At 54.5% G+C, this 13,660-nt stretch overlaps 1 protein-coding gene across 5 annotated transcripts in view; it reads right to left on the reverse strand.

Annotated features, from left to right (window-relative positions):
* Window positions 1-13,660, reverse strand: part of OTOF (otoferlin) — a 71,929-nt gene that overhangs the window by 22,091 nt on the left and 36,178 nt on the right. For all 5 annotated transcript variants that reach the window (XM_070428848.1, XM_070428849.1, XM_070428851.1 and 2 more), the window contains 6 exons: window positions 13,236-13,290; window positions 7,891-8,022; window positions 3,380-3,442; window positions 2,865-2,949; window positions 844-1,003; window positions 325-511 (listed from right to left, as the gene is read on the reverse strand). In XM_070428848.1, coding sequence (XP_070284949.1) covers window positions 325-511; window positions 844-1,003; window positions 2,865-2,949; window positions 3,380-3,442; window positions 7,891-8,022; window positions 13,236-13,290 — 682 coding nt within the window. The remainder of the gene's footprint in view (window positions 1-324; window positions 512-843; window positions 1,004-2,864; window positions 2,950-3,379; window positions 3,443-7,890; window positions 8,023-13,235; window positions 13,291-13,660) is intronic.

A 13,660-nucleotide genomic window follows, 5' to 3' on the forward strand; every position in this document is an offset into this window, starting at 1 on the left:
GTATATGTAGATGGTGTGTACCTATCTCCTCCACTCTTCCCCACCCCAGCCTCTCAGACTCTCCTTCCATTCGATGCTCCCCCTCAGTTCTTGGTCTCCAGGACCCAGAGGTGGGGAGGGTTCCCTAAGGCCTGTCCATGCTGAGACAGTTCCCAGTCCCCCCGCCCCCTGCCCCTCTCAGTTGTCGCGCCCTCATCTCTCACTCCCCTCCCTTCTCAAGCCAGTCTCCTGGCTTCTGATTTGGCCTCATGTCAGCCCTAGGCTCCCACATCTATTGATGCCCGTCACCCCAAATCCCAGCCCCTGCACTCTGTAGCCCAGTACCTTCTGGCCAGCAAAGAAGACTTGCACATAGGGGTCAACCAGGTCCTTGTTCTCCCCAATGAAGGCCTTCTTCACGTTGGCCATGAGGCTGGTGTTCATACGGGGCAGCCCCTCTGCTCGGTAGATCTTCACGTAGAAGCGGGCCCACTGGCGTTCGGCGGGCACGCCATCGGGGAGCAGCAAGTTCCTGCCGTCACATACAGCTAGGGCACCAGGCCGGGCACCCCAGCTCCTGCCCTAGCATCTACGCACCCCTGGGGCCTGGGACAATCTCCATGAGCCCCTGCTCTGCCCAGTCCCTCCTCTCCTGTGACAAGGAGTCTGTGGGTGCCGAGGCCAGTGTAGGTGGCCCCAGCCCTGGCCAGAGTCCTTCCAGGAGGAGGTGGGCTGTGTGGGGGTGGGTGAGAACAGGGGTCGGGGGATGGAAGGTACGACTCTGAGCCAGTCCACCCAAGGGACTCCCTTTGGGGATGGCCGGGCCAGGCCAAGTCTCAGGCTGGGGGAAGATGGGAGCCTCACCCCTCAATGTCATCCTCCTCCGTCTCGTTGGCCTTGTGGGGCGTCTTGATGTTGTCCCCCTTGCCCACCACTGCGACGTCACACTTCACGTAGCCCTTTAGCCCAGCCGAGATGTCGTCAGGGTCGGACAGGATGGCCCATTTGTGGTGGAACTGGTGCTCTGCAGTGGCGAGGAGCGGGGACTGCACCTGCGCCCCCTCCCAGGGGCACCCGCCCTCAGGGCAGGCCGCAAAGCTGCAGAGCTGAGGGCCTTCTTGGCCCCTAGATGAAGCCATCGGGTGCCCCTGGGCCAGGGGGACAGAGGTCCCTGAGCAGGGACAGCTGGGGCAAGGGCTTGTATCCAGGTGTGTGGGGTGACCGCCTCCTAATGGGTTCCTCCGCCTGCAGCCCTCCTACCCCAACCCCTGTGCTCACCTGCACACAGCTGCCAGCAGAGCCTCCAGAGAGGCTCCCCTCTCTCACTGGGGGCTCCCCAGTGCTCAGGGTAAGACCACAGACCTTAGCATGGCCTGTGGGGCCTCCGGATACAGCTCTTCCTACTCACTCTGCTCGTCCCACCCCATCCCTGTGCTCCTGCGAGGCAAAGCTGCTGACCCTCTGAATAGTTCACTCGCTATTTCACACCTTCATGCCGTTGTGGCTGCTGGCCTTTGTGCTTGGGATGACCTCATCCCTGCTCTCCCTCTGCCCCAACCATTCTCCTCCCTGTTTAAACGTCTACTTCCTTTGCGTAAGTGTCTTCTCTTCCATGCAGCCTTCCCCGACTTCCTCGGAATTGCTAAACCTGACCCTTTTGTTCTTGCCGTTCCATAAGCACACTCCTATCACACGGACAAGTGATTAACTACTTATTGTCTGTCTAATTTCAGATGGAAAGCCTCCTAAAGACAGGGTAGTGTCACCCCCAATAACCCCAGGACCTGGGACAGTGCGGAGGAAAGGACAGGTATCAGGGGAAGAGGCCATTCCAGGATGGGTCACTGATCGGCTGCCTCCTGCACGCCCCCTACTGGGGGTCGAGCCCACAACCCGGGCATGTGCCCTGACTGGGAATTGAACCGTGATCTCCTGGGTCATAGGTCGATGCTCAACCACTGAGCCACGCCAGCTGGGCTTAAGCTTCACTTTAAAGCTGATTGCGAGCAGAGGGAAGCCCTGGCCTTGCTGCATGAAAGGCTCAGAACTTCCCTCTTCCCCTCTCTTCCCTTCACCTTCTACCACAGCTCAGACCCGTCCCTAACAAGGCCCATGTCCCTCCCCCCCCCGCCCCCCCCCCCCTCCGTCTGAGTCGCAGCCATGACGTGTACCAGCCAAGAGTCTATTAGGTTGAACCATGAAAAAGCTCCAATTTGTTCAACGTAATAGTTGAGTGGCACCTTCAAGCCGCTTAACTTCTCTTGGCTGCTTTGATCTCGCCTGGAAATGGGAAGGACGGCTGGTGCCTGCTTCCCTGTTCTGTGAGGGCCCAATGTGACAGCCTGGCTGACATGGTACTGCCACCGTCAAAAGGCCGAATGGCGTCGTGACTGCACCGTGAGTGGCAGGTTCCCTTCAGGGCTAGGGGAGCCCCGTGCCAGGCTGTACGCCCATGGTTCCAGCTGCCCAGGTGGTGGGCTTTGAGGACAGTGGAGCTCAGCGGGGGCCCAGGAGTCACACAGCCCGGTGTCACCCCAGACCAGCTGGGAGACTGGGAAAGCCCTGGCCCTTCCCAGAGCCCCAGGCCCCTCCACTGTAGAAGGGGTGATGCCACTCATCCCAGCAGAGGGGCAGTCTGCAGCTCTGGGGCTCCCCAGGGTGCCAGCAGACTGGTGCATATAAGGCGGAGCACCCATCACTCCGCATCCCTGACGGCTGTGTGTGCTCACGGCCCCACCGGGACCGCCGGGGTGGCTGTGCTTACTGATGTGTGCGTATGTGTGTGGTGTGTGTATACATGAGCCAGGGACCGCCGGGGTGGGACACTGAGAGCCCACGCTCCCCGAGCCGTGTGCACCGATGCTGGCCCGGCCGCAGCTACTCACCGGGCTGGGAGTACACGGTCCCCACGTCCATTTTGAAGGACCCCACCAGGGTGCCGCTGCGAAGCAGGTTCTTGGAGTGAATCACCTTCCGGGCAGAACCACCAGCCACCAGTCAGGCTGGGCGGGGCTGAGGCTTTCGAGGGGCAGGGGTGGGGTGGGGTGACTGATGGTGGCACCACCTCAGTCTTTCTGGGGACCCACGCCTCTGGGTGAAGCAGGAGAGCGTTTGGCCCGGCACGGGGGTGGGGGGCTCGCCGAGGCTCAGAGCAGCCCCCCTGCCCTGGCCTGTTTTGGCTGGTTGCCAGTACAGGTGAGTAGGTTGTGCACTCCGCTGCCACCCAGCTATGGGGCGAGAGGGGCTCAAACCCAGCCTGCGCCCCGCTTGCCCAGCTGTGTGTCTGGGTGCAGGGCTGCCTTTTTGTGGCTGGTTTTCCCCGAGGGGCGCCCTTTCCAAGTTTGCACGAAGGTGCAGTGTGAGCCGACGGCCTGCCTGCCAGGGGCTGCTCCCCACTCACCGAGATCTTGATGATCTTGTCGAACATGACGTCAGGAGAGACGTGGAAGTCGAAGACGAAGTACTGGAGGGGGGAAGGACCCAGGCCGGCTGTCACCGGGTGGGCAGCAGCTAACACCCGGGGGCAGTGCTGGGCCCCTCCCTCCTGGCAGTGCCTGTCTGCACCCCGGCCATTTCCCCTGAGCCCCCAAGTTCAGGTGAGCAGCAGTGGCAGCCACTGGTCCTCCCTGACCCGGGGCAGGTGGGAGGCTGGGCCCCAACATGAGGGCCATACCCCAACCCCTAGGCAGGGCCAGTGCCACCTAGTGTGGGAGGGGGAGGGAGGGGGGCAGTCGATGGAGCAGCCCTGGGCTGGGGGCCGGGAGACTGGGTTTCTAGCCCCTGTTTAGCCCCTTTCTAGCTGTGTGGCCTTGAGCAACATTTTCTGGACCTCAGTTTCCTGAGCCGAACAAGGAGGACAATGACCCCCTCCTTAGAGACGTGTTGGGACTGTACGATACGTCGCGGTTATATGAGCTACATAGGCATTGCCATTCGGCCATGGGAGATGCAGGCCATTTCGGAGATGTTAAAACGGAAAACGGGAGCTTTGGAACCGATGAATCGGGGGTACGAAGGCACTTAAACCGCTGGGAATGGCAAATGCTGTGGGCGTGGCCTGTCCTCTCAAGTTGGGAGCTGCCCCTCCCAGGGGCGGTGCCCACCCATCTCTCTGGCCTTGGTGGGCAGGCGCAGGGAATGAGGGTGTGGGGAGGAGCGGAGGCACCCCGCTTTCGTGAACTTGTGGGCAGAAGGATGAAATGTTGCCCATGTATTTAGGGGGAAGATCTCAGGAGGCTCTGCTCTTGGCTGTGGGTGAAGGTGTGGCTGCGGAGACGGACAGACCGAGCTTTGACTGTTGGACCCATCGCTGCTTCTTCTGAGCCTCAGTGTATCCCTCTGTGATGTGGGGAGAATGAGTCAGGGCTGTCATGTTGACCTGCCAGGGACATCATTCACAGGGGCGGGGGGAGCAGGTGTGTGGTGTTGAAGTCTCAATGAGACGACCTCTGTCACGCAGGGGTGCCCATGGTCAGTGCCCAACAAGCACCAGCTGCTAGCATGGCAGCAATGTGTCAGGTGGGGGACGGAAGCTCTGGAGAGACGGTGGGGAGCCAGACACGCAGATGGCAACTGACGCCTTGGGGCGGGGGGGGGGGGGGGGGGGGAGGTGCCCGGGGAGTGTGTCGGAGGGAAGCAGGCCCGGGGCAGGGCTCCAAGAGGCACTGCATTTCAGCCATGGGCAGAGCCAGTGAGGCCAAGAAAGGCGGGGAGGGAGGAGCTGGCAGGAGAGGGCCCCAGAGGGCCCCAGGGGAGGGACCGGCAAGTGGATGAGAGGAAACGGCCAGTCAGGGAGAGGGGGTGGATGTTGCACTGAGGGACAGCCGGTCCTTGGTGCAGTTAAAGATGGGCAGTTTCAGTGAAGTCATGGAACAGAAACGATGGCAGAGATTGAGGCGTGAGTGGGAGGTGAGAAAGTGGAGACAAGTCACGTGGTCAGACTGTGAATGGGAGGGGAGAGGTGGTCACTAAGGAGATATGTGGGCTTGAGGAAAGGCATAGCTAGATGGCTGGATAGTTGGATAGATCAATAGGAGATAGACAGACAGACAGATGTGTAGTTCCTGTCATTGAGCATACATGATTTCTGTAGTTAGAATATGTGAGAGTAGAACACCTTATAGGCAAAGGTGGAGCCAAAAGGGACGTAAAGGCAGAGTGGATGGTGTTGAGTGAATGCCATAATGCCAGATTCGTTGGGATGCAGCAAGAGAAAGATCCAGGGCAAAGGGGAGAGGTGGTTCAGGCAGAAGGAAGATGCCAGTGGCTGGGACCAGATGCATCCACAGAGAAGGGGTCTTGGCCTGGTCAGGTAGTTCTGGGAGGGCAGGTCCTGAGCCATCCTGCACACAAAGACGGGTCCAGAGCCAGGCAGTCGGTCCAAGGCCGGCCAGGTGCCTGAGAGCTGTGCCAGCCCCAGGAGAGCGAGCTAGCTGAGCACAACCAGACTTTTGCACTCTCAGAGCAGTCTGTGGTCACATTCCTTGCACTTCCTGAGCATATTTTCTAAGTCATGTCGATGGTTCTCACCTCTCTCTCTTGTGATTACTGGAGCCAAAGGAAGGTTCTCCTTAACTAAGAATTAGCCAGAAGCAGTACACCTCTGGGACCAAGAGGAGATTTTTCCACGAAGAGGAATGTGGTTGGGAGGAATCATGGGAAGATAGATTAGGGTGGTGCTTCTTAATGGGGGTGGCGGGGGGTGGGGGGTGGGGGGAGCACATGCTGAGACTCCCAGGGGACATTTGGCAATATCGAAACATTTTTGGTTGCTACGACTGGATAGGGGATCGCTATTGACATCTACTGGGTTGAAGCCAGTGATGCTGCTTAACATCCTACAATGCACAGGACAGTCCCTTACACCAAAAGTTACCCGCCCCAAACCACCATAGAGCTGGGCTGGAGAAAGGAAACAGAAACCGAATAAATCAGAGCTACTTGGGTTTGTGAAAAAGAACAAAACTGTGACCAAGAACAAAGTTAAGATCTGCTTGAGTGAAATGCATAGTCTTAGTGGATATAAATATGGAGTTTAGAAAGTGGTTTCGAGGCTGGAACTGGGAGGTGGCCCGTTGGGGCAGAAACTGTTGACTTTACAGTCACCGTGTTGGCAGACACGGGCTCAGTCCACAGCGGGTGCTCAGCAGGTGTTTGTTTCTTCCGTTGGGTGAGTATCCACTCAGCAGAGTGTCCCCAAACCCCTCCAGGTACATGCCAGGCTCTGGCTGGGCCACACGATGCAGGAGACTGGGAGGGAGCCTCCAGTCCACCAGGGAGACAGAGACAAGAAGGACCAACCACAACTCAGGGACATTACTGTCACACAGCGAGAGGTGCACTGACCTCTGACCCAGAGAGTGCAGGGAAGGCTGCTCAGTGGCAAGGGCATTTGAGCTGGGCCCTGTAGGGTGAGTAGGAGTTGGCTGGGGAACCACAGAGTAGGGAGAGCAACTGTTTCCTTGGGACGGAAGAAGCCATTTGAATGAAACATGAGGTGCATTGGGCTGGTGCAAGGTGATGCGGCTTTGCCCCTATCAAATAACCGTGGAAGGCCAAGGGAACCTGTCTCCATGTCTGTCAGGGGAAAGTAAGCCGTTATTTAGGCTGAAGGCTTTTCCAGTCAGGGATGAGTCCTGACATAAGGTGTGTCAGAGACGTTGAGCCAGAACATTGGGATGGGGGGGTGGGGTTCCTGGCGTTCTAGCCCTTGTGGGCCTGCGGGAAACCAGTTCTGAGAACAGGGTCTGTCTGTGGTCACACAGGAGACTCTGGCCAGGCCCCAGCCTAGACTGGGCCCCTACGAAGGGCAGAAGTGTGCCCAGGTTTTCTAACGGAAGATGCAGGGCTTGGTGCTCCCACAGTTCCCAAGAGATGCCCTCCCCCTAGTTACAGAAGGCCCCTCAGCCCCCCCCACTCCTCAGGACAGACCCTGGGACACAGGGCACAGATGCCTTATTTGGGCCAATCTGGCGCCCCTCTGGAGCCACGGGGAAAAGCAGACTAGATGCCCCCTCCAGCAAAGGGAGGGCCAGGGACCAAAGATGATTAAGATGGGTTCACCCCTGGAGCCCAGAGTCAAGGTGGCAGAGAGAGTGCTGGGCTGAGGCTGGACAGGCTGGGCCTGTTTCCATCCACAGTACTCTCTAATCTCAGCAAGGTGGGGAGATCGAACTAGAAGGTCTCTGAGGTCCTTTGACCTTGATGTGGCCTCAAATGGCTGCAAAGAACAGGAGTGGGCACCTGGCTTTCTCTCTCGCTCTCACCCCAAGACTCCAGGCCAGGGCTCTGGAAGGAGCCCCACAGCGGTGCAGGCAGCACAAAGGCAGCCTCACAGGAGGGTGAGCAGGCAGAGCCCAACCCTGGCGCTTAGCACCTGGGCAAGTTCTTTCTCCAGGAGCCTCAATGCCCCAGGTGTAAAACGGGGTTCATGGTGACAGCCTCTGGCCGTTGTGGGAGTCAGAAGAGATGACACACCTAAAGCATTCAGAAGAGTGCCTGGCGCACAGCAAGCGCTCATTAAGGCGCCAGTGCCACCACGGGCAGGGCCTGGAATGGGGACACTGCCCCAGGGCTCTGTCCTGGGAAACGGCTGGGGCCAGGCCTTAGGGCGTGAGATTCACAGAGACACTCACTGCTGAGGGCTGCACGGGAGTGCCTGGGGGGTGCTCCTTTCAAAGGGTGGCCCCGGCCAGACCAGAGTCAGGCTGGGATCTAGATTGGGGTTCACAGACTCTAGACTGCAGGTCAGTGTTCTAGTGGTAGGAACAGGGTGGGTCAAGGTCACCCCTGCTGGTAGCCCTTTGTGCCTCTTGACTCCCAGATGCTCCTCTTGGGCCCAGGTGGGGGTAGGGCCCAGCCTCCTGCCGCATTTGGGAGGCCCTTTCCCGACCTGGGGCCACGGGCACTGACCTCATTGTAGTAGGGGCAGTTGGTGGACTCCTTCATAGACGTGTACTTCTTGTCGTCGCCCACCTCCACGCACACCACGGGGTCCATGTTCAGGCCCACCAGCTGCCGAGCCTCGATCACCGTGATGCTGACCTGCAGGCAGGAGGGAGGGAGGCCAGAGGGGAAGATGTGTGAGCCCTGGAGCTGGTTCAGCCAGAATAAAGGCAGCCTTCAGTTAAATGGTTGGTCTCCCAAGAAGACAGGGTCTGTCCGATGCTCACGATTGTCTCAGTCGACTCTCTTGAACTTGCATTTTAACAAAATGGGCTTTGCTGAGCTAGAATTAGCATTTCCTTCAGCACATTTCTTCTAGTGAAACTGTACAGGTTGCTTTTCATGCTTCTCCTCTTGGAGATCTGGTATTTTAATTGCTGTGCTTTGATGCAACTTCTAAATATGATTTCACTCAAGAGAATCATTTTCCCTTTTCATAAAAAAGAATAATCACAACAATTATCATCCACCGTGTCGACAATACGCTAAAGGCCAAGAAAAGTTTACACATCAAAACGAAAGATGTTAAGAAAAATAGAAACTCCGATGCCAATGAGAATGTTGCTAGGAAAGTATACAGAACTGGAACATTTACTAATTGAAGTAGCACTTGAACTATGAACTCAAGCATTTCTGTTTGGAATTGGAAGCACCAAGGGGATGGAGCTCAGAATCTGGAGCGTTGAAGAAGTTCAATAATCACCATTTCTTAAGGGAGCTCAGAAGGAAATAGAGCTAATTAACTTAACTCAGAGTTTACTGTGAAGAGAGTAAATAGACATTAGAAGTCCTTCCAGAATATTCTTTGAACAGTAATTTATAGAGTTTTGACCCCGATGAAACTTTTTATACCAAATATATATTTTTAAATCCCATAATTTTCCCACAATTAACCCATCTCCTCCCTTCCATTAAAAAAAAACAAAAACCCAACCAAACAACAACAAAAACAGGACTTGAGGTAACCCAAGACTAGGAAGAGACAGACACAGATTTGGCATAATAAGGTACTAAAGACATGCCATCAGGAGATTAATCTTCCCAATATGAGCAGTTGGTCCGTTTTTATGATTTTCAAACAGAGGCCCGGCCATGATAACAGCCTTTTTCAGGACCCAGAGTTTCCACCTTCCTCCACTGAGCAGAGCCCATGATGGCAGACAGCCCTGGCTGGCAGCTCTGACACACAGGAGTCAGAGGTGGAGAGAGAAGGAGGGCAGAGGGTTGAAGGAAGTAAAAGGGAGAAGAGGGGCTCAGGGTACTCTTTGCTGGCTGAGTGGTGGCCCCAGGGGGAACCCTGACAACGCACAGTTGAGGCCACTGCATGGTGCTGGTGTAGCCTCGTATGGTGCTATTTTAAAAGCAGCGTATATTTAAATATTTATGCTCTGGGAATGCCATCCTGCTGCTCCTGCCCCAAGTGGTGCTCTGTGGAGAGGAATGCATCACTGGGACTTGAAATTTAAAACAAAACAAAACACACAAAACACGAGGGAGGGGATTGGCCATCCTTCCCTCCCATTAATTGATGATTATAAAATAATCATCAGCAGAGGACTTTATTTTTCCTGGATGGAAGGTGAAGGGGCAAATAGAGCCACAGTGGGTCCGATTGACAGCTGATCAAGAAGCACTTTTCGTAATTGACTGACTATTCCACCCTCTCCTTCCAAGATAAGACACATAATCCCTAGGTGGCTGCATAAAGCCATCGCAAGGAACAATGCTAAATGTAAATCTACACCTTTGTCTTGGGAGAACCCAAGAGTCATAGTGCTTCGTGACCTGCTTCTGAGCGATCTGATCATGCTGTAAGAACACTAGCTGGGAGCTGGAGATGAGAGGAGATGCCCCTTTAGCACTTTCTTCTAAATAGCCTTTACCTTCCTGCAACTCCTGGTGGCAGAGATGTGACATGACCAGATCTGCATTTTAAGAAGATGGTAGAGGATGCAGTGGAGGAGGTAATCTGAGGGTAGGGAGACCAGAGAAGAAGTGGGTGCAACACTGCAGTCAAGGCTGGGGGTCTAGGGTCAGTGGGAGGAAGATGACAGAGAGGTGGAAACTGGAGAGATGTTTGGAGGTGAAAACGTATAAGGTTTTGGTGCTGGGAAGAGAGAATATTGAACTTGCATATTGAGGGAATAGACTCAAGCCTTCATCATCCGCCAGGAACATCTCTGCCAAGGGCCGGTCTTTGCTCACTCTGATGGGAAACTGCATATTCGCGAGGAAGAGACTGTGGCTTCTCGCTTTTGAGATGTCAATAATCATAACAGGGTTTGTACCTTACGTACATCCTAAACAGAGGAAATAGGGGCTAGGATATGCCATGGTCTTTTCACTGTTCTGGGGCCTCAGGATCCTTCCTGAATCTGAGTTCAGCTAAGCCCCTCTCCTGTCACCAACTGGCTGTGCTTTCTTGTGGAGGGCAGCTACAGTGTTTGGCCAGGTTCAAGCCTCGGACTGATGAGAGGGCACAGTCCTGTCATGGCCACGTGCAAGTCCCAGCTTGGAGGGCACAGCCCTCCCAGCACAATTATAGCCAACAGCTGTAGTTGTGAGCTTGAACCTATGGTCCGAACACGTGGCCCCACGTGCCTGAGTGATGTGGGCTTGATAGAGTTCAGGTGCATGTAGTTGAGTAGCTTGGAACAGTGTAAACATCTTGACCACGCCCTTACTTTGCCTCGTGGAATCTGCTATAAAATAAAGACACGGCTTGCAGGCATCGTCGCTGTCTCTCCATCAGAGAGGCAGCGTCCTGCCGAGACCCAGCTTTCATTCTCTTGTCTGTCTGTTCTCAATCCTTCGCCGCCTCCTCTCAGGGCCACCCTTGGCCGTGCTGGCGAGGCACACTTTCTGAGGCCTTTCTAACTCAGCAAAGCCAAGTTCTCCAAGACAGTAAAGTTCCTTCTGGCAGGGTTTCTTGCTTTCTATGTTGTATTTACTGGCAACAAGAATAATTCCTCATTTGCATCCTCCACGCTCTCTCTCTAAGTGTGCTAACACTTGCAGTTGAGACGTGAATGAACCTGTCAGGAAATCCCGAGTTACCAGGTTAATGACAACTGTTCTGTTCCATTCAGATTGTGTGCAAAGTGTTTGGAAGGAGAGTGTCTGCTTAGTTAACAAAAGCCTCTGGCAGGAAGCAGTTTGAAAGAGCTTTGGAAAACAAGCAGCAGGCAGCAAGTGGAAGCTGACCAGGGAGCAGAGGGAGCGACTGTCCAAAGGGTTAAATTAGAGAGAAATGAGTTGTTCTCGCAGCTGCAGCCAGACACCCTCAGGTTTGAACCCTGGGTCTAGCTCTGAGTGACTGTGACCTGGTCAAGCTCCTTACCTTCTCTGGTCTTCAATGTCTCACCTATGACATGTAGTAATACCTATATTTGGAGGGTTCTAGGAATGACATTAACTTAAATGGACAACACATATACAGCTCCTGACCTAGTATCTAGCAAATGGTAAACCTTCAGAAAATACAGTTCCATTAAGAGCAACGACTCCATTTTCTGTGTGCCCTTACCTGGCAGGCTGGTGACACCGTGGAGGCAACAATATCTGTCTACGGGGTCTTTGTTCTTTGGAATTTTCCTGTTCTCAGCACACAGAGGAGTCAAGCCCTGAGCCTAGTCCCCCGGAAAAGCCCTCAGAAGTCTTAGAACACTCTATGCTTGGATTTTTGCAGAGAGGTGAGGGGGTGACATACCCAAACCTTTAAGAAGCCCAGTGGCTTGAGGTTTTCTAAAACCACAGGGGCAGGGCCATTTGACACTGTCTGGGGCTATTTTTCCACCTGAACAGATGGTCAGGGACTGAAGTGAGGATGAAGGGAAACAAGGTGTGTCTGGTGAAAACATGAACAGATGTATTTGATACAAAGAAAGGTGCCATCTACTACATGACATCATCACCTGAGCGAGATGAGGTGGGGCTGTCTTTGAGGTGTTGTGCAAGGGATCTGGGAATTGGGCATAAAAGATAAGCTCTAACCTGGGAGAGGGGACTCACACTGATTCTGGGGTCTGGCGCTGGTACCTAGGCCAGGTGGGGTCTCCTGAAGGCTCTGTCCCCTCTCACCAGACAGCATACTCACTCAATGCTAGGAATACCCAGCAGTCTTCTGACCTATAGCTGGGTCTCCTTAGCCCCCAAGGGGAGGTCTAAGCAATGGATGGTCTCTTGGCCCTTCCTGCTTTCAGTTTATAAATAGGCACTAGGTGCTTCTGGCTTGTACAGTAGCCTATTGTGAGGTGTGTTGATGTAATTCAGCCTCTCAGGCTCTGAGCAACTCTGGGAAAAGAGACAAAATTGAAAGTGTGGTCCTGCCAAGCTGAGGATCAGGTCTGTGGGAACCCTAATCAGAGTATGCCAGATGATCAAGGCCAATTTGCCATCATACGCATACGTGCAGGCGAGGATGTAACCTGTTTGTTAATGTAGCATGAGCATCACGAATTGGCACAAGGCCTCCTCCGTTTGGTGTGTATATAAGTTACCACTGACCAGGCAGGGGGCTGGGCTACTTTGAAGAACTACTTTGTCAGGTGGCTCCTGTAGCAGCAATGGCCACTCGATCTACAACAAAGTCTCTCCTGTATGTGCCTACAGCTTCTCGTGTCTTCTCTAATGCCCGGCGTCGGCGGAGCTGTGCTCCCATAACGTCCCAGGCTGGGAGGGCCGCACTGCTGTCCAGCTACCCCTATGGCCTTGTCCCAGCAGCGACCGGTCTGCACTGTGGCCACAGTAATCTTACAGCTGTCGATCTCTCCCTGTCTCAGCCATTTTGTCTCCAGTTTTAGGAACATACAAAGAAAATTAAGTGTTAATTTCAGAGAATACAGAGGAGCAAAAACAAGAAGAAACACCCACTCTCACTATCTATACCAGGGCTGACATTACTTACAGCATTAAAATAATACAACAATTTTAAAAAATGCACAGAAGAAATCTTTCTTCAGAGGCTCTACTGTTGGGATTTTTTTTGGAGGGGGTGCTCCTTGGTCTCTACGGTTCCTCCAGGTCCCTCTTACTGTATGAAGTCCAGTTCTGGACATGGAATCCTGGGAGGGCTTTGAGCAGCACAAACAGAGTTTTCAATCTCCCCTTTGGGTTTGTACCTCTTTTTATGCCGCTTCTCTGTGTGCCTCGTAGGGACAAGCTTACTTGGGGAATTTATATCTGGCTGAGGTTGTCCATGACCCCCAGATCCCTGCCTCCACAGAGTCTGTAATGCACAGTTAGCCAGGCCACATCCCTTCCCTCATCGAGCAGAGTCTGAAAGGCTTGAGGACTCTAGTTGGCCCACCCACCTGGTAATCCATGGGCCGCCCGGCACTTGGCTCCATCTTAATGTCTGGCTTGGATCTGAGGAGGAGAACGGACAGTCAGGCCGGTGTAAGGGGGTTGCTTGCAGGGGAGGAGAGGGGCCCTCCCTGGCCGTGGTTAGATTTTGGAGGAGGGTGGAAGGACAGAACTGTGGTCTTCAAACTCCCAGGACTGTCAAACAGAATGGGGAGTAGCAGTTTTCGGAGGCCCCACAGAGTGGACTAAGCAATAGCACAATTAACAGGGAAGCAGGCATCAGGACAGCAGGTTCAAATACGGGCTGGATGGCTCTGATTTCCCTGGGCCTGGAGGTATTCGGTGCCTTGGGAACAGGCCCACAGCTGCTGCACTCTGCCTTTGCAGGGGGAGTGTGGAGAGCGGCTACAGTGTTTGGACAGGTTCAAGCCTT

Source organism: Myotis yumanensis, unplaced genomic scaffold (genome assembly GCF_028538775.1).
Source record: "Myotis yumanensis isolate MYYU_CA2020_CCGP unplaced genomic scaffold, mMyoYum1.0.hap1 SCAF_11, whole genome shotgun sequence".
In the NCBI taxonomy this organism is placed as follows: domain Eukaryota; kingdom Metazoa; phylum Chordata; class Mammalia; order Chiroptera; family Vespertilionidae; genus Myotis; species Myotis yumanensis.